The sequence below is a fragment of the Ceratosolen solmsi genome, unplaced genomic scaffold, assembly GCF_000503995.2.
Source record: "Ceratosolen solmsi marchali unplaced genomic scaffold, CerSol_1.0 scaffold45, whole genome shotgun sequence".
NCBI lineage: Eukaryota > Metazoa > Arthropoda > Insecta > Hymenoptera > Agaonidae > Ceratosolen > Ceratosolen solmsi.
The window spans coordinates 1,621,474-1,643,032 of NW_011948436.1; the positions used below are offsets into that span (position 1 = coordinate 1,621,474).

Consider the following 21,559-nt stretch of genomic DNA (forward strand, 5'->3'; position numbering starts at 1 on the left):
TTTTTTTTACTTACAACGATATACTTCCGCTTATAATAAAAAATCTTGCACGAGAAAAAATATATTTACACATCGCTGTATTTTATTATAATTACGCATTCCACGACAGCATGTGATTTATATTTTACATCGCTTACATTACGCTTGTCGTAAATGTTTGACTCAAGTAAACACGAAACACGGAAGATTTAGATCATATGTATGTTTCAGCATGGTATATTTAAGTACGGCGGGCTCATGATGCGCCGACTTTACGGAAAGGAAGATTCCGCATACCGGGGAAATAAAGGCGTAGCTGGATAAACGTAATACTCGCAGAAGTGAAATGTTTGATAGCGGTTGGGTGGTGTAACGGCCCGCAGATCGAAATGAAAAATGAAAAAACGAAAAAATGATTGGGGGGGGGGGGGGGGAGAAATGAGAAGAAAGAAAAGAAAAAGGAGAGCTCGAGGAAGAAACGGGAAAAGTGATAGAAGCGAGAGAAGGAGGGATAGGGGGCATGTATAAGTGCAGCGATGTCTTCCGTCAATAAAAGTCGCGCGCAATTCCTTGCACGAGAGTGGAGCCGAGAGTAGATGGGGCGTCGACTCCTCGTTCATCTACACTCGTTATCAGGAACGTAGCCTAGAGGGTTTCAAGGAGATTCTGAACGAGGAGGGCCGGCGCCGTGACTCGAGTCTTCCCCCCGCCCTTCCTCGTCTGTCTGCTGCAGGTCCGCAAACTGCAACGTGCGCCCGCGCGCTCCAGCTGCTCCGATTTGTTGCTGTCCTGCTCGAGCTGTACCGAGACGCTGGCAACCCGCGGCCGAGACTCGCAGCCGCTTTCCTGCAATCACAAGCGTTATCACCTCTGAGGCTACGGCTTACGTCATTCCACCAAAGGCAGGTAAAGGGGTTAAGAGGAGCCATGGGTCGGAAGCAGCGTGTTTTAAAGTAGTCGTTAAGCGGAATATGCGATCGTGAATACTCGGCTCGATGAATTCTCGCCTCGTTCATTTGATTTTAACGATTACCTGTTGAACTTTGTGACGCGACGCGATATTATCCGTGCCCCCTGACACGTATACAATCGACCTTTCAACGGCTTCCTTTTCATTCGAAAGATTTAATTATTAACCATACCTTGTCGCTGTAATTCATTCAGACAAAAATTTTTGACAAATCTCGCAACCAAGCACTTTTGACGCGTTTTACCAGATGACGTGGGCGTGATATTCTTTATGTAGAGAACGGCCCTTCGCCCCGTGCAATTTCGGACTTTAGCAAGAAATTTGCTTTTTGCCACTCGATAAGATTGTGTTGCATAAGGTATGGACTTTACTATGTGGCGAGATCGTAAGAACAAGTCTTTATAATTTTCGAACTCCGATTGCATGCATAAAATTAATTTTTTGCATCTTTGCCGTTATACGTGAATTTATGAAGTGAATTTCTAAACATTCTGTGCCAATCGTTAATCATTTCTCTATAATCGCTTCATTAAAATCCTTTTAATAAATACATGGACTTATTTACTAAACAACGACGACAACAACAACACCAACAACACCAACAACAACAACAACAACAACAACAACAACAACAACAACAACAACAACAACACATTTTGCTAATATTTGGCAAATAAAATGTATGCAAATAAATTATTAACGACGCAGTAATACACTGTAAATTTATCACAAAAACTACGCGTTAATACAAAGTGCATTATGTTTTAATGAATTTGTCGATCGAGGTGATAAAGTGATTCTAAATATAACAAATAATAACCAAGCACGTTAGAGAAATTCTGAGGGAGGGAAACTTTGGTGAGAAAATATAACCGAGTGAGCTTTGAAATGTTGCAAATGCATTATATACTTTTCAAAATTATCGCGCTTCTTATCAAATGGCTCGAAAGTGGCTGACTTGTTTTTGCATAAATTAATAGTTGCTAATAATGTACACTATGCTAAAGTTTCTCACGATAGTTAGAGCTTGTGATGTAAGCTTGTAGAAACAGGAGACGAAATTTGATACGCAAGGAGCCGCGAGGAGAGAGGGGAATGCGTAAAAAGGATCGTTTCGCTCGCCCTTTCCAAATGAACCTATCAATTTAATTAGAATTATGACGACTACGCTAGGAGCTCTTAATTAATCCTCTTGAGGGACTTTACTACAAAGAGACCTAGACAGTGAGATACATTGCCAAGTGAATTCTAAACAGAAATTCTCGTGCTGGACAGAATTCAAAATTCTCTTGCTGTTCGACTTCTTTTACTTAATTAACAAAGCCGATGTTAAAGTTTTTGTTAGCAAGCCGACCGATTTATAACTTTAAGCAAACGACTAATTAGTTAAATTATACTTACCAACAAACAGAAGCTGCGTCGATGCTCATACGTTCTTTGACGCGATTCATGTTGTAATTGCCATGCTTGAATATACAAGTCGCCTCGGTATATGAAACCACCTCTTCTAGCCCTCAGCATAATGTGCCACCTGCAGCATTTATTTCAAAAGCTCTTTTCAAATTACCGCAAAAATTAGGTCATATTTTTGTAACGGAATCTTATGGTAATTAAACAGGATATTAAAATCATTGTACTTAAGAGGAATAACATGCTAAAGAAATCTTATAATGATAAAGTATATATATATACATTATTATTGAAGCTTCAGCAATTAAATTATTTTAAACTCTTTGAATGTATCTATATCGTTGGTCTGTGTGAGATTATGCGATTTTGTTAAGATGTCTTAAGAGATGTCTTAATTGACATGCTCAATCATTCATTTTATCTATAATTATGCATACTTTCATTTTACATTTATTAGAGATTCAAGGCATGACATTATAATAAAAATTGTGAAATAGTAATTAGTTTGTATTTACTCTGTTGAAGACGATATTACTTATCCTAGCATATAGTAAAGTTTTATAGGCAACAATTATAGATGTACGAATTTCATATTTAAAAATGCAATCGTTTTTCGATTATTGTACTGTCTCATATGAATGTTTTGCCTAACAGGCGTGACTATGTCGGGTAAGGGTAAAATAAAATATAAATTTTATTGTCAGATTATTAATTAAAAGTAAATATTTCGTTTTCGTAATTGAATGATTACATTAAATAATAAAGAAAATTATAAAAATTATCTAATTGTATAAATGAAAATCGTAAGCTATAGACATTTAAGGAGTATAGAGATAAATCAACATAAAAATATGTAATTGACAATAATTAAATGAGTCGTTGGTAGGATAATGGATGTTTATATTATATAACAACATAAGCTATGGATAAAATAAAAGAGAAACTTAGAAGTAGATAATATTTCAAAAATATATATATATATTTATTAATGCAAAATACTCTCTTGAAATTTCGAATACTTAGAAAAATATATAGTCACTGTAGAACGAAGCAGGCGAAGAATGTAGAAAATTACATAATCATGAGAGGCACATTATATTTCACCCATTATTTTAAGGATCATTGAATCGTGTAGTTAGCATAATAGAAAATAAAAGACTATCACGCTGGATTCGAGAAGAAAATCCGGAAAATAAAAATGTTTTAGTAGCTTAAGCATAGATAGATAGAAGCATAAATAAATAGATTGACCACCTTTGTCGATAGCTTCGATGTTATGATAGATTATGCATTAAATATTTATAATTAGTTCTTTCATAATGAAGTAAAAGTGAAAATTAATCATATCACACATGATATCATTCTAAAATAATTTTCACGATATTACTATTACATATTTTTCTTATGTTGTTTGGTGCAATTTATTCTTATAAACTCATCGTGCAAGCGTTTCCAAGTTTTCCGATTCACTTTACTATTTCGCGAATATGCCGTATAATTTAAATTACAAGTCTCTGTAAAAAAAAAAAAATAAAAATAAAATAACAATATAGTTCAGCAGTTATTGAAAAATTATTTTAAATGATGTTAGGAGTCATATTTAATTATATTTTATTTCAATTATGTTCTATAAATTGATTCTAAATTATGTTAATAGTTACGGTTAGGTATTGTAAATATACGTATACGCATGTAAATAGACAACTGTGCTTTGGAAAGATGATCGAGACCTATTCCTCATTGAAATTGTTGTAATATTGATGGGTTAATGGATTGTCACTTAAAAATAAATGAAATATACAAACCATTATGTACATTTAAAAAATAAATTCAAAGTGAGAATCATCATTAATGAACCTCGAAAATTAATGCCGTATGCTGTATGTTCGTAATATATACTTCAAAATGTTAATAGCGAACACGAAAATCGAAATACACATAAAGAATGAAAGAGAATTCATCATTCTAGAACAGATGGAAAGTATCTTTAAAAGAAAACGTGATTTATATCAATTTTATAAGGTCAATGTGATAATGTAGCAATAAGCAAGTGCAATCTCATCTTTATGCACTTCAGTTTTGTCGTTGTTCTCTGAGCGCTCAGTCATTAGATGAATCGATAATTCATAGCATTATTTATTACTTTTTACTAGTCTACTACGTGTCTATACTATTGATTTATTTATAATAATAAACTTGACTTTTAAAGAAAATATTGATTAGATAATTGAAGAAATGAATACACGTATGTACTTTGTAAAATAGTTATAGTATTGTGTCATTTCATCGATTTGACAAACATTGTCCAACTTGTAACTGATTTATCAATTTCACTCAACATCTATATTTCACTTCTATTGTCATAATTATTTGAAAAAATATTAAAATTATTTAACATATGCACTATGTCAACTTTCTAAGCAGATATTTTAATAATATTTATCTTAAATGTATATTGGGAAATTTGTAATTTTTTATTATCATAAATATCTTTCTCATCAATATAATATTATAATCCGCAGCTATGACTAAATGCATTTATTATTTTACAGAATATGTTAGGTGAGTGAATCATAACATAAATATAGTTTTTACGTATAAATGCATCGAGACATATTGATAATAAACATTGAAAAGTTCTTAAATTTTATGGGATTAAAAGCAGCTTTAATCATGAGATGTCGATAATGATATTTTGTAGATTTTATCAACTTTATAAATATGCACATAATTGTATTATGACAAATTAAATCCACTTAAAAGTTTGAAAAAATTATGTTTTTAAGCGACCATTTGCATATTATCTTATTTATGACGAAATAATAAATTAGAAACTAAAGTTTTTACTTCAATTTTATTTTTTATGCTTTAATTATATATTTTTAAAATAATTCTTACTGTTTTAAATAATACGATTATGCGTCAAATTAAATATAATTTTCATTTAGTTGATAATCAGTGGAATTTTTTACCGATAAAGCATTGATAAAGTTATATTTAATGCTTTGGAAATTGCTGATTTCAGTATTAAGATTATGCCGCCATTAATTATGAAATATGATTGCAACAAGTGCGAAAAGTAAAATATCTTTAAAGCTGTTGAATAAAGAAAGGATTTCAAAGAGAATTTAATAAGGAAGTAAGGAAGCTTGGAACGAATGTTTTAAATTGATACATAGGACAACGGCACTTTATTCCACATTATTTTTATTTAATATCGACGAATTATTAAACGAAGACGTGACTCTTGTTACAGATAAATGTGAGAATTGATGTATGGGAAATATCAAGTATGATGAAGCAGCGAAGCTTGTTATATTTTCGAAATTTCGAGTAATTTTATACAGTGCTGTGACGGAAAATTCATATATATTCTCGCTGTTACAGAAAATACGAGGATAAAATATTGAATTTTTGAAAATAATAATGGGGTCCGATGGGCGCGTTGTACGATCTTGATCTACGATCGCAAGTGAGATTTAATGAAACAGTTATTGTAAATATTGTCGAAGAAGTACATGGCAATAAAAACTACAAGAAAGAATATCGACTATTTATTTCTTTATTAAATGCTACACAAACAGAGCACGTAAAATAAAGTCAGTTCGAAAAGTTTGAAAGAATGTATAAGTTCTCAAGGCGTGCTTGTTTATTTTCTCTCGATAACTTTTAAAATCCATTTATGTTAGTTTTCGTATACAAGAATAGATATAGCAAGCGCTACCATAGACCTTGATGTTATGAAAGTTGATCATTCGGGTGTTATATAAATATAGCGATGAAAAGACGCCAAAGAAGGAAAAAATTGCGTATTAAAAATGATAAGCATCTTTTCCAATATTTCCAATGAAAGGCTTTAGATAATCTTTGACGAAGGCAGGATGCTTCTGTATCAGAAATGATTATTTTCTAAGAAAAAATTCATTACCTCCTTATATATTTATCGTTTTATCGATATTTAATCATCGCGTCATCTTTTAATATTATTAAATAATTAAAGTTTGAATATGAGATATATTACATACAATTTTACCGAAAATATTTGACAAGCTTTAGACATAAAATAAAAACAATAAATAATATAATACATAATTTATTTTAGTTGCGTCTTATTATCATATTTATTGAATAGAATATATCTTATATTGAAAATATCGTATCATTGCCATTGTTAAATTTAATTAAATTATATTCATGTTGTTTTGCAAACAAATTCTTGATCAGGTTTATGCTTACGTACTAATAGTTTCTTAGAAAATTTATGTTTAAGTAACTTCCCCAATAACATGCTCTAGATAAATAATCATAAAGTATTTTCAAAATTAAATATAAAAATTTGATTATAAATGTAGATAAATGGAGCACATAATTGTAAGTAGTATTGCTTGCTCATCATTGGATGTAGTTAAATTTTAAATTTTATTTTCTCTATTTACAATAGAAACAATGAATGAGTATGGAAAGGTTTTATCATAAATTTATTAGCCATGTAGTATTTTGATTGAAAAACATTTTTAAAGCTCATATTTCTGTTTTTAATTGTATTTAACATTAATTCTATCGATAATGTTGAAAATTAATTAAAGATTTTAATGTGTAATTAAAAATTAAAAAATTAAAAAATGTAATATCGAAACATATCCATTTTTTTTTTATTTACATGTCATGGTATTTATTTTAAGCTGATATATATATTCTTTTTAATCAGACATTGTTATTGATATTTAAATTTTCAAGTATAAATTTAAATAAAATTTATGTTCTGAAATGTTTTGCAGTCATTTCACGTTTAGAAAATTTACGATATAAATTAGACTTTTAGAGAATTTAATGTCATTTATTATGTAAGCTAAGCTACTTACCTGCAGTTGTTAATATTTCATGAGAATACCACGTATATGTGTATAGAATATATGAGTATGTATATATAATATATGCATGATGTGCATAAATAGTATAAACCTAATTTGTTTGGATTTGATTATGTTAAATAGTAAATTAAAAAATTTCCGTTTATCGATAAAATCTAATAAAAGGTAGGATCAAAATAATTTCAAGCGTGTTTTGAGAATACGTCAATATATCAACGTTTTTACAATAATGTTGATAATTATCCATATGATAAATGAAGTATATAATATTGGTAGAAATTTATTTTAAGCCTCGGGTTTGAGAAGCGCCGAGTATGAAAATCGATAAAGCAAATCGCACATTTGGAATAGCAGTAGAAACGTCAGCGTTACAAGGAAGGGCAATAACGAGAGAAAAAGTTTAATTGGAAATAGGAAAAATTTAAGTACCTCGGAGATTCACGGCAAGTGGTCCTTCATTTACCGAGTGTCGGATCGAAGGCCGTAGCGCGCATCACTTGCCACGTGTGTAGGAGGTGTGCGACCGAGTTGGTGCGACTCGGGTCGGTTTGGTTGTGGGGGTGGGGCGATGTTGGGAGGGGAGGGGGACATACTGCACGCATCCCCTGCAGTTCACTGCAGGCGGTTGCTGTAGCCGCGCGTTGCAGGTTTGAAGCGGCGTGTCTCGCTTCCCTCAACGACCGGATTAATTTCTCATAAATCGTTCGCGGTTTTCGTTGATTGGTCCAGGATTCCATTTATTCTCTTCGCCTCTAAAGCAATCAAGTACACGACAAACATCGCTACGGATAATTGAAAAGTATACTGGCACAGTTTTTTATTTATTACGTCTTTGTCCCTCGAATTCTAGTGCTTCAATTCGATCTGGTTACCCAATATGGCAATATTTATTATTTATGCAAAATTAATGATGTATGATCGTGTCACTTTTTATTCTAATGAAATCTTTTGTTTGTTATATTTCGATGAGGAAATAATTTCCGGGACAGCTTTGTAGTTGCATACTGATTTATATTTACATTTTCGGTATACGAAACTTCTACCTTTATCGCTATTCTACTTTGTAGATTAAACACTCGATAATTAATTTGAATTAAAAAGTACTTTGATTAACGAAATACAAATATGATTATCATTGCAGGAAATTTAATGTAAATATTTGAAATCTTATATGCTAAATACAAGATATGTATAGAATAGATTTTTACAAACTTTAATTTGTAATCTGTATTTTTTACATACAAGCAAGCGTTTTGAATACAGAGGCGAAATATTATTCATTTAAAAATAATTATAAGAGAAAAATATTTTTACAAATTACTATGGACTATTTAACTATTATAATTAATTACTAAGATAAATATAAAAAAAGTCACCAAAAGAAGGGTGGAGATTTAATCGTTTATGTTCACTGTACGACTTAATATTGCTTAATATAAAATTTTAGCAACAAATATGCCTCTTTTTTTTTCTTTTTTCTTTTTTTTTTTTTAACAAATAAATATATAAATACGTAATGATTCATTATAGTCAAATATTAAATTATTTTATAATCGTAATGTAAACTGTATTTAATTATCATAATCTTAAATAATTCAAATTTTTCTAATTATTAGAATTAGAGTGAGAAAACTTGAAAATTTTTAAATCTTAAGCATAGGTATAGAGATTAACTAGTTATGTTAACTCGAATATTTAAAATATATAGTTAACACAAAATATGAAATTTAATGGATCATAATAATTTTAATATACTTTTTTTATTTACCAATAAAAATTATCTATCATTTTATATAATGTAAATATTATACAATTTTATAGATTATAATTACGATAGAATAAAATCAAAGTATCGGAGTTTAAGAATCGTAATGTTTCTTCATACTGAACGATTATGTGCATATTTATTGTTCTGAATAGATTCCTATAATGTTTCCCATGGCTTGCAACTTGCTTGTAATTTATGTTCAATAACGCTAATGGATAATAGGTCGATATACTTTATTATTTGCATCTGTGATAAATGTTTATGACATGTTCTACATTGTTTGTAATGAATTTTTGCCTTATCTTATGGCAGGAATAATATAGTTATTTTTAGGGTCGATTATTATAATTTATTTCAAATATTTAAAATGCTTTCTGTAGTTTATGAATCAATAATTTTAATATAATTTGAATTTTCATCTTTTTGCTCATTTTATTTCAATGATAATTTCCAAATTTTCAAAAGCGAATAATTGGCCTTTTCAATCGTTATTTAAGCGTTATATAATAATAATTGCAAATTTATAATAATGAGATGTGATGTGACTAATGAATGTAATATAAAACTAATTTAGATTATTTTATGATAATAATGCTGCAATACATAATTTTGATGTCACACAGATCCTTGTTCTGTTCCTCTTAATTTCTATGGTTTGAAAAATAACAAATTATTGATATAATTATGGATCCTATATTATAATTTTTCAAATACAAGATTGTATCGATTCAAGGTAATTCATTATTTCAAATGTTATAAAGACCAATTCAACGACTATACGGCACCAGTTTAACATAACTTTACCGTTACATTACATGGTAAATATATATATATATACATATTTCTGGGTTTGTATAGTAATGTATGTATACTTGTTTTGTACTGAACTTAGAAACTGAAATGCACTATTTAAAAAAATATCTTGATATGTCTGTATACGTGTATTTAGCACACAAATACATATATCTATTAATAAGTTCTTCTGTATAGATAGTAAGTAGGCTGATCTTGTTACATTCTCTCTCCATTATATTAAATAAATACAGACGCGTATGAATTTTTTAACTATGATACACTTGCACCTATAATTTTCGTTTAAAATTTTTCAATCTTTGTAATATATTAATTTATATAGTTCCAAGGCTTATATATTGCTATAAATTTCCATGAATGTGTATTTTGCGCACAAGTAGTTATATTTATAATATAAGTTTAATATTTATTTGATTAAATATTATGAAAAAATTTCTAAGCTCTTATTCATAATAGAATTGGGTATTTATATAATTATTTATATAATTATGAATAATATTAAGTAAAGAATTTTGAAAAAAAGATATTCCACGAGTAATAAACGGCAATAAATTTTCTTTATTCGAATGAAAAACCACCTATATAGTTTTATTGGGCCGAAACACGTTTATACGACTAATATTTTTTTATAACTAATGTTCTGTAATGAGCTGAGCTACCAATGTTTGAATACCTTCGTTCAGTCATTCTCATATAATAATCTCAATTTGAAATCGAACACCGAGTCAACGTTATAGGTGGAATAAAATATAATTCTTTTCTTTTTCGTTAAATTTTAAATGCACACACACACACACACATATTCTTATGGATTTAACGACCGTTCAAGTATTATGCAAGAAAAACATTACTAATAAATATAACTATGAATTATAATATAATAGGATTAAATATAATAACTTTTAAATTATTTTTATACGTCCAATAATTTATATAAATAATAATCCGTAATGCAATAAAAAGAATTTTTTATTTTACCTAAAGATAATGTTAAAAGAATGTTATTCGCATAATTGTTTATAAATATACAAAAGATTAAGTAAACTAAGTATTAGGCATTTTTAAGAATACTTTTGCTAATACATCCAATCAAATGTATAATATCCATTTATTTGAACAACTATATTATAATGTAATAGTTAAGGGAGACGCTACGATATAGTAATTTATTACGAATCATACTAAGCTATTATCTTTTCGAATATCTATATGAATTTAATGAATTAAAAACTATAAAAGGAAAAAGATTTAATTTATGAACAATCAAGCTGTCAATTAAACCGATAGGTTGGAACATTACAAAATAATTTAAAAAAGATTTTATTTTTATATCACGAAATATTACGTCATTACTAACGTTTCACAAATAAAAAAGTATTTTAATCAAGTTTAAATTATTTCATACAATTTAATTAAAAAAAAAAAAATTGAATATAAATAAACAAAATTTTATAATGTTATATTAAATTATGAGGAGTAAAATATATTTAATAGTTACATATTAAATTACTAATTAGCAGACTATTAACTGTTTCTTTTTTTTTATCTTAATGTTTGAAAGTTGTTATTATTATCAATTAGGAATGGATCTTATCAATATTAGGAATATCATTATTAGGAATATATTATCAATGCAAAGGAATAGGTATTAAAAATTTTACCTCGTTATTAACTGGTGAACTCTCGGCCATTGTCCTCGAGATCTTAAGATTCTCGCCGTACCTAGAAGCGACGACCTGTGCACTGGCGAAAGTGACATTCCCCTGAGGTAGTACTTCAATGCAGGAAGCCATTTCCCTAAAAAAGACATGAAAATCTGTTTCGATTCTTGTCTATATCAAGATGTATATATACATATAAGCGAGCGAGGAGATGGCATAAAAAGGGAAGCTGCTCGAAGATTCCGATAGTGGAGCGGCAAACAGATGAAGAGCATAGACATTCATTCAGCGAGAAAGAAGTCGCTGCGTAGTCGAACAAACGATATATTATTATCCGCGATTTATATTCTATATGTGAGGCATTTCCATTCTCATGAGTGGCTAGTCCTGCAATAGTATCCTGTATTTCTTACGAAGCAGTGAATTTTATAAGTACCCAAAGGTAGATCAGAATTCACAAGATGAAATGACTTATTGCGCTGGAAGAGTAAATATAAAAGCATATTACTTACAATAGTAATCTTCCATCAGAAATCTATCTATATAAAAAAATGTCTTGGGAAAAATGTAATATTGTACAGTCGCACACGTACGTCAGAGGGCTTGTACATTTCCCATTTTTAAATTTTTGGAACCTTCCAATGCTGTGTCCTTCTGGACTTCTCGAATATTCTAGAGCTTAGTCTCTGACGTCATCGAAGCTCTCGGCATAGTAACAAGCCCATGCATTGTTGCCAGCGTTGTAAGCTCGCCACGCTCCTTAGCTCACTGTATTTTTCTCAATCAATCAGTTATCAGTTATTACTCATACAGCCACTAAACACCGCCGTATACCAGTCAATCAGCTTTACTAAATATATATATACATACACACGCGCGCGCGCGCGCTCGCGCAATTCAGCCAGACTCTGCATTAATATGATAGTAAACCAATAGTGAAGGCAAATAATTTACCCACTAATTTAAGCGCGCTAAGCAGTCAAGAGTGTTGATTGCATTTTAAGAGTGAATATAAGGAGCGCACCACCGACGCACTCATCAATGAAAAGGTAAGATAATATATTTCTGTGAAATTTAATTGATCGAGAAACTACTTGAAGGCGCAACCACGTCAGCCGAGTTAGGCACTATTAGTTCGTAAAGTGCTGCGAACGGCCAAGGTGTTTCAGCCAACAGTTACAAGGACACCACTTGAAGAAGCAACAACGTCAGAGGAGTTAAGCACCACCGAAGGCGTAACCACGTCAGCCGAGTTAGGCACCACTGAAGTATTAGAGATTTAAGACCTCTTACTTTCAATGGAACCATTTACCAGGTAACCATTTAACAGGTGTATTAGGTCACGATAGAAGATTTACAATCTTCTAGGAGCCTTAGGACTTAAATGTAATAGAAATTTCTCGAATGAAGATCTTGCAACTGAACTAGGTCAAATGCTTACGACTAGTGCGGCAAATCAGACGATCCTACTTGAAAGAAATGAAGTCACAGTCAAATTTTCTCAATTTTTAACTCAGGCTCGAACGCTGACACGCATAATTAGATAATTATTCGTTAAGCTCATTTTTCAAGCAGTCATAATGGATGCTCCTATTTGAGTAAATTATCGGTAAATTTTATTACATAATGTATTATCCCTCTGTGCCAGTGCCTAAGCGTTTAAACCTTTAAATATTAATGATTTTCCAAACGATTAATTGCAATAATGCTTACCATTTTGATAAAGCCATGTTGCATATTCTGCCACGTAATCGGGACTCTTTGGTTGCAAGCGAACGACGTGTTTCAAGAGTGAACCCGTTGTCGCGCCACTCGCCATTCTTGCAAGTACGAGGTAGGCCGGTGTGTAGGCGGGATCCAGAGTAACGCATTTCTGCAGCATCCTTATGCATTCGTCTGTCCTGTTTGTTTTTCTGAAAGAGCGAATGATTTCAGGTTTGGATTGGCTTTAGTCGGGCGAAGCTAGAGTTGAATGTTGTTCGAAGGGTCGTGTGGATTTGACGAAATCAGCCAAGTTTAGAGTGTCGATGGAAATCTACTTTGTCATTGCTCGTACGAAATTCATTGTTCACGTAGATGATTAAAAACTGAATTTTTCTTTTTAAAAACGCGGGTCGACAATATTTCATGATGGGAATGTATTATCAATTATTATTGTAGGGAGAAAAGGCGAAAAACGAGAAGGTAGGAGAGTGGGAGGTAAAGCAAACCGATGGAAATGAGAAAATGTGAAAAGGGGTAGGGGATGAAAGGACGAAAGAGCTAGGGATCAGAGATTCGGTGGATGTTAAAAAAAAAAGTCGATACATGGTTTTGCCGTCATAAATCCAAGCGGAAGCATATAAATTGAACGACAATCTCGTGCGGAATAACGCGTGGTTGGCGCGCATACTCGCAAAATTGTAGTGTCGCGGTCGGATTGACGCAAAATTATGAGCGCCATGATGCAATCAACTTGGACTTTAACAAAGGCTTTGATAATTAACGCGAACGTTGATGTTTTACGCGTTTAATCGAGCGACTATTACTTAAAAAACGTGGATTAATATTCACATGGTTATCCGGGAATTTTTCCACTGTCGTTCGCATTCCTTTACTTTTTTCTCTGGGTTTTGTAGTTTCGTTTTTGTCTCTTCGTTTTATCTATATTATTTAGGCCTTTTCCGAATGATCGAAACGTGCATGGAAAATAACCAAGTAGAGTCAGAGTCGATATGTATTTAACCATACATGCATATGTAGTAGTTCATTTAAATACAGTGATATCCACTTTAAAGGGACATGTGCATTCGAGTTTCATTGAATAATTGAGGACGAAGAAAGGCGTATTCACCTGTACAATTGACCAAGATTGTAGTGAGCATTCACGTGGCCCGGTTGAGCCTGAATCGCAGCCAAAAAGTGTTTCTCTGCTTGATCACCCGCTGTTAATGTACCCAAATTATTGTGAGCACTCGCGTACGTCGGCCAGAGCCTGAAAAACCAAGGGAAATAAGAAATTATTTTATATCGTGATTATAATAATATTAATATCGATAGACTGGATATAATGTATGAATAGTCTTTGAAAGAGGAAAATTATGAATATCCGAGCTTAAAGAGGATATTATCTGCTGGATGGAAGCTAGTTCGTCGTCTTACATATATTACGGATTTATCACTAGACGGAACTTCCGACAGCGGTAAGCCTGTAAATTCATTTTTGTCTTCCCTCTTTTCTCTGATATTGTCATTTGTATATTTCCTTCGAAAATAGTCGAAATTTGTACGTGGGTGGACGTACAATAAGCCTAGGATACGCATGAAAATGGGCACGTAGCGCACACACGCACGCGCAGAGTGAGCGAGAGGGTAAATAGAGATATAGACAGATAGATAGATAGATATATAGATAGATAGATAGATAGATAGATAGAGAGAGAGAGAGAGAGAGAGAGAGAGAGAGAGAGAGAGAGAGAGAGAGAGAGGCACACACACACACACACACACACACACACACACACAAAATATAGTTTTGCTATAGATACGACGGTATAACGCGGGGGAGAGATATGTGCATGGAAATATACACGTAAATGATCCGCAAACCACCTTGTCATTCTCGGAAGGATAACTTGGTAGTGACGTTTGACGTCAATTCCGGCTCCCAGTCGATTAGCAGTGGCTCTTGTCCACGTTGAGGAGTTTCAAATCTCCCGTACCTCCCTCTCTAGGAGCATACATTTCGAATGTCATGGTTTCCCCGTGCTTTTTAACGCTGTTACAGTCGTGGTTTTCGTTACTAGTCATCGAGCCGCACGCCATGGTTTCGTATTTAGTCACTACCAAGCTAGCTAAAGTTTCCCGATAAACAATCTCGACGCGCTTATGCTTTTATGGAAGAGATCTATTTTTTTATGGGAAGGCGGAGGAAGTCTGCTAATCAAAACCGAATCTGAAAATCGTCGATTGAATATTGGGAATGCCGGGAACTCCCTTCGATCGGATTCGTAATGATCCTAGATGAGTTGATGATGATGCTGAACGTATTAAGCCTCGATGGGCTTTCTACGAGCTTTCGTACAATTACGAACATTGCTTAAACGAAGCACATTTAGTGCGAATACCTCATACGACTTTCCCTCTTATGTAAAGTACCTCCGTGCTCACTTTGTTACTGCCTCGATAAATGAACTTCTTTCACTTACGATCGATTCGGATTGATTTCTAAATTCTCTGGGCCTCCGGCGATAAAATTTATAGGACAATTGCACGCACCTTCGGAATAAATAATACAGGAGGTCGCTGTTAATAAAGCAGGTGACTGGTGAGGAGAGGAAAGGGGTGCGGAAAAGTGTATAATGTATGCGAGTCGGGTACATTTGGCAAACTGATGCGTAGAACGGAAAGCAAAAGATACATTTACTGTGCACAGTCGCGCACTTTATCTCTTTCTTATAAATGAAACTGTTTATTTATTATCCGATAAAGAGACGCTCACTTGCGCCATTCTCCGATTTAGCCTTAAAATATTGCTTTTATTTGATTATAAGAAAGGAAATTAAAATCAAACTTTTGAATATCATACTTTTTTTTTGGCATATTTTCATTAAACTATCTCATTTAGTGTCATCTTATTTCATTCGACTTAAATTTAATTATTTTATTCTACTGTCTTACTAATTTTCTATTATTTTATCAAGGAAATTATTTTACGTGTAGTTGTGAAATACGAGCTATTCAAATTTTAGCCAATAAATATTCTATTAAATTTGATGTTTGTAATTTAATAAACGCCCTATTATTTATTCTTTGGCATTTGCTTATATAATAACAATGATAATATTACCACGTGATATATTAATTCATCACCCGCTGTGTGAAATTCATAGTAGCAGATTTACTTGGAGCATAAGTTAAACTCAATTAATTAGAATACAATTGATTAAAATAATAAGCTTTCTTTGTGCTTCTACAAGAGAAAATCCGATTGATATCTTTTGATAAATTCCTCTCCCTTGATTAAATAAATCCTTTTTTTCCTACTGACGATGCATTCCTTCTTTCATCGATAAGATGATGTATCGAAGGATATAGTATTTCAGATTTATAAAGTATACTAAGCACTTGATAAAAATATGTGATAACAACAATAGTGTAATAAATAAATTTATTATTAAAAATTAACAAAATTTTCATGGAATGCATTTTCAATAATTTCTTATTAATGGAATCTAATTTTAAAATAAAATATTAATTTAAAGGAAAAATATTGTTAACAAATGAATAGATATGTGGGACGAAAAAGGCCATGGTATATTGTAAATTATAATGTTTACTTATTAATTCTTATAACTCACAATAATGATAGATTTGAATTAATAGATTACATTTAATGAATTGTTGAATTGCAAAATAAATCGCTATTAGAACCTTTCGATAATATATCGATCTTTTTTTATATATATGTTACATTTAATAAATGAACATACAATATACTTTATTGAACAGTTTCATTAGGCAGAAAAAAACGAATTAAAGTTCTAATGTAAATTTCATTTCATTTAGTCTGAAATTTATACATAATTATATTAGGTAATCTAAAATTCAGATTTTATAAAATACTCCATATATTTAATTATTGCTATGTACATTAACGATTTTAAACTAATTTTAAGATGATTTGAATTTTTTATATGCATACATGCATTCATATCAATGTACATGCAAAATCACACACGGACATGCAAATGCATATATATATATAATAGACATATAAAATTCAAACTATATTAAAATTAGTTTAGAATAGTATTTGAATATAATATAAATACTATTCAATATTAAAATATTAATATAGTTCGATTATCGTATGTATAATGAAAATTGTTTAAATTCGATATATTTAAGGATATTTTTATTCTAATATAAGAAAAAGCAAATAAATTTAATAAGAATATAATCCTGAAAGTAAATACAGCCTAATCTTGTAGTTAACTAAATTGTTAAGCCCTTAGAAGTAAGGATTAAATGAAGGATTGTATATAGCAAAGAAACTTTTTTCTTGATCTTCAATAAGTTTTTTTGCCGAAAGCAAAAGGTGAAGCCTTGGCCATCTTTCTGATGCCCGAGGCGCTTCGAAACTGCAAAGTCTGATGCGCAGTACATAGTAAGAACGCGTTCATGGAAAGTTTAAATAAGTTTTACGACTATGCTTGATTGATTTACTTTTAACTTCATAGAGAGTTTGGTACGTAGGACCTCCAAGCTTCCAGTGAATTTCCACAAGATCGAGATAAAGATAGATGACGGATATGGGAAAAAAGAGGTGGAAAAATTTTATGTAAAAATGATTTTTTTTATCGATGAATACTGATCGATGCAAACCAACTTCTGATTGCATCGAAAAGAAGAGAGAAAAATAAAGTATGGACAAGTCGTTCTCATTAATGTCTATTGTTGGTTACTTTCAAAAGTATTAAATGAGAAAAAATTTCTGTCCATGTTTGGCGATGCTTTATCACGTCTCAGTAATTACGAAACCCAGAAAAAAAACTAGAGGTGCGACAAAAAAAGAAGATCAAGCTGTATAGAGTAGCGAAGACCAATGAAAGAAAAAAAAAATTAAAAAAGAAAACTGAAATCTTGTAACTAATCCTGTTTATCTCCTTATAACATGAAGTGATTGCACATTTCACTACGGAATTTCAAACGTTTTTGTAGAAGTTACAATATTTTTTCCTAAATATCACAATTATTATGTTTAGAAAATATTAATTTGTAGTACAATTTTCTGTCGTTATTTATTATTATGTTATTATTCCATAGAATCTTAATATTAAAATTTCAATTAATATCAAACATTTCTAAAACATTTTATATAAAAATTTGAAAAATTTTCTTTTAAGTAAAAAAAAATGTATCATATAATATGCGCCATTTTTATTAATTCTTTTATTATTTAAAATATAGTTTTAGAAACTAAATTATAGATTTGAACTGAAATTGAATGTAAAATTTTTGAGTAAGGACAATTTAATTATCATTACTTAACAAAAATAAAGTAACGAGTATTAACAGAAATATGATTTACTCACATTCAAATGGTTGTGACTTTTTTTTTAATATATCTGATAATTCTGATTTTGTAGAGATATTTCTTAATACTCTGTATTGTATTTATTTGAAAGTCGTGTTTTTTCTTTGGAAGGGCCTCTTTTAAGAATCGACATATGGCAGTTTTTAGTAAAAAGACATGCATACTTGACTTTCAGAATTTTTGAAGATGGTGACTTTGCTCCAAGGATACAAGTAAGATAAGAGAGAGAGAGAGAGAGAGAGGGAGAGAGAGAGAGAGAGAGAGAGAGAGAGAGACACAGAGAGAGAATATGTATGTAAGATATTAAATGAGAGAAACAGAAAGCAAAAGCTACGTAAAGTTTGAAAAGTACAGAATGAGTAAAGTCGAAACATCCGAACTAGTACGAACAGAAAAGGTAAAAGATATGGAAGCGTCATACATTTTCTACCTTTGAAGCTACGAGAAAACTTGCTTTCCCTTGTCTTCATTCCTTCATCTAAATTCACAGATGACAACAAGAGCGTTCTATATCGATCCACTATAAACGAGATGTTGTATGTGTTTGCTTTTTAAATTCACTTTTAGTTGAATATAATATTTTTTCTATAATTAGAAAATAGTAGAATATTAGTTTGTAATTTAATTTGTGAGACTGTAATATAAGTCACATAGCCATTTTAAAATTATTCGACTCACTTTACAAAATGATTTGCAATCGATCAATCACTTTTAAAATTTATACGATCTCTTATTGTAATATAAATTTTTCCATTAGTGTAGTACTGAAATATATAGGAATATTTGTTATTTATAATTGTTTTGTAGGACACTTGATCGATCAAATTTTTATTTTCTTTTTTTTTTAATTAATGAAATTATATATTTCTTGAGATATAATTCTTATTATTTGGAAATTATTTCAAATAGTTTTATTGATATTATTTTTTTATGCATTTAATGCAGTATTAATATTTTTTTAAAAAATTTTATATTTAAATATTTTGTATTCAGAGGAAAAACAAAATCAAAGTCACCAGTCCGAATTGGAAACGAATTCACACTTTTTTAGTTTGCAGTAGTTACATTCTTATCTTCAATTTCCTGACATTTCGAACGTTGATTGTTCCTTTCCTTCGTCAATACGCGTATTCATCAATTTTCTATGATAAACTATTTAACGTATATAATAATTGAATACTTATATTTAGAATAAACATATATCTCTATTATAACATTTTAAATATAGAATTTGAATTATAGTTTTAACCAATTAACTATGTCACTTTTATTTTTAGTTTTACTTTTTTTTTTTTAATATAGAAATTGAAATTTTAAAGCTACTTATTTATACGAAGGAAGTAAATATATATATATATATATATATATATATATATATATATATATATATATATATATATATACTATTCAATAATGGAAAAGAAATAGTTGATTCAAGCGTAAAACTTTTTGATAAGCACAATGTATATGACAGAGAAACTGAAAACTACATCCTACCGTCATCTACTATCTGAACTGAAATATTACTGAATATTCTCATTTTCGAAATTAATTTTTGTATTTAGTATAGAAATTTCGAATAGAAACAATAAAAAAGTCGCATAGTTAATGAGAGAAATATATAAAGAAATTAATTATATTACTTTAATAATATTATCAATAATTACAATTGTTAATTCATTAATAATTATTAATAATATTAGTACTTATATATATATATATATATATATATATATATATATATATATATATATATATTTGTGTATTTATATCAATATTTATAAAATTTTATTACGCTTTACAAAATAATTTTGATAAATAGTGTGTATTAAATATTTTTATTTTGTAGCTGAGTCAACTAATTCATATATGTATACATTTTAAACATTAATCATCACATTATATTTTGAAATTTTTATGCATCATGCATATTCCGACATGGAGAATACAAAGATTTTTTGGTAATTATATTTTAAATGGCTGTAATAAAAAATATCACTATATTTCAGAATATACATTACCAATTTAATTTATATGAAAAAATTGTTATGAAAAATATCTTCATATTAATGGAAATAATATTATCAAATAATATGAAATTAAATGTAAAATTTAATATAAACTTTAATCTAAATTGACAATGTTTGTTTTATAATCTTTAAATATAAATTGATTATTCGTATGAAGTAAAATAAAAAATATGACGTTAAATTTAATTTCTATATAAAAGTCTGATTTAAAAATTTAGATCCAAATAATTTTTAATTCAACACAATATTTTACAGTATGAATTAAAGTGAAATGGAATTTCGATTAAAGTAAATACCTATAGCGAATACATTGTGAAAGGCATATTAATCATTATAACTCCAGGAATAAATCATATCATAATTTGCTGTTTTCTAATAAAATAATAATGCATTTATAACATTTATATATATATATATATATATATATATATATATGTATATATAAATATATAATCAGTGTATTGTAATTATAATTGGTATAATTTCATAAAAAATATATATGTTATATTATAAAATATTATGGTATTATTTTGTTTTGTATGTATTTGTTTGTAATATGAATGAAGATAGTAATTTGAATGAATCTTTCAAATATTAAATGCTCTAATCACTTCAAGCGAAAGAAAAGAATTCATTCTATTAATATGATTATCTATATCAATATTAAAACTATGTAAGTTAAACTATGTATGTTAAGTATTAAACTATGTAAGTTTAAGTATTTTTATAAGATCTTTGCATAATCACGAATGATGTTTTATACCCGTAATTAATTTATTATATAAAAAATTAATCTATTTCAACAACTTTTCAAGAAATTGATCATTAATTGAATACATTAAATTGTTTATTTATCCTTATTTCTCTCTACGTGTTGTTTAAAGAGAATAAAGATTTTGAATAAAATGCAAAATATACATTTAATGACGTTATTACCTTATTATTATTATTATTATTATTATTATTGTTATTATTATTA

At 29.7% G+C, this 21,559-nt stretch overlaps 1 protein-coding gene across 1 annotated transcript; it reads right to left on the reverse strand.

Annotated features, from left to right (window-relative positions):
- Positions 1 to 582: 582 nt before the first annotated feature.
- On the reverse strand, positions 583 to 15,276 carry LOC105365148 (uncharacterized). Its single transcript, XM_011503243.1, has 6 exons — positions 15,194 to 15,276; positions 14,306 to 14,446; positions 13,186 to 13,385; positions 11,473 to 11,608; positions 2,351 to 2,480; positions 583 to 825 (listed from the first exon to the last, which is right to left on the reverse strand). The coding sequence occupies exons 1-6, from the start codon at positions 15,274 to 15,276 to the stop codon at positions 625 to 627; spliced, it is 891 nt and encodes a 296-aa protein (XP_011501545.1). The 3' UTR covers positions 583 to 624.
- Positions 15,277 to 21,559: the final 6,283 nt, after the last annotated feature.

Bases quoted from the DNA above. Each gene is read 5' to 3' on its own strand.
- LOC105365148 (XM_011503243.1), bottom strand. From the start codon at position 15,276: ATGGCGTGCGGCTCGATGACTAGTAACGAAAACCACGACTGTAACAGC. The intron at 13,386-14,305 runs GTGAATACGCCT...TCGCTCTTTCAG, and splicing joins AATCTTGGTCAATTGTACAG to AAAAACAAACAGGACAGACG. The intron at 11,609-13,185 runs GTAAGCATTATT...TGTCTTTTTTAG, and splicing joins AACATGGCTTTATCAAAATG to GGAAATGGCTTCCTGCATTG.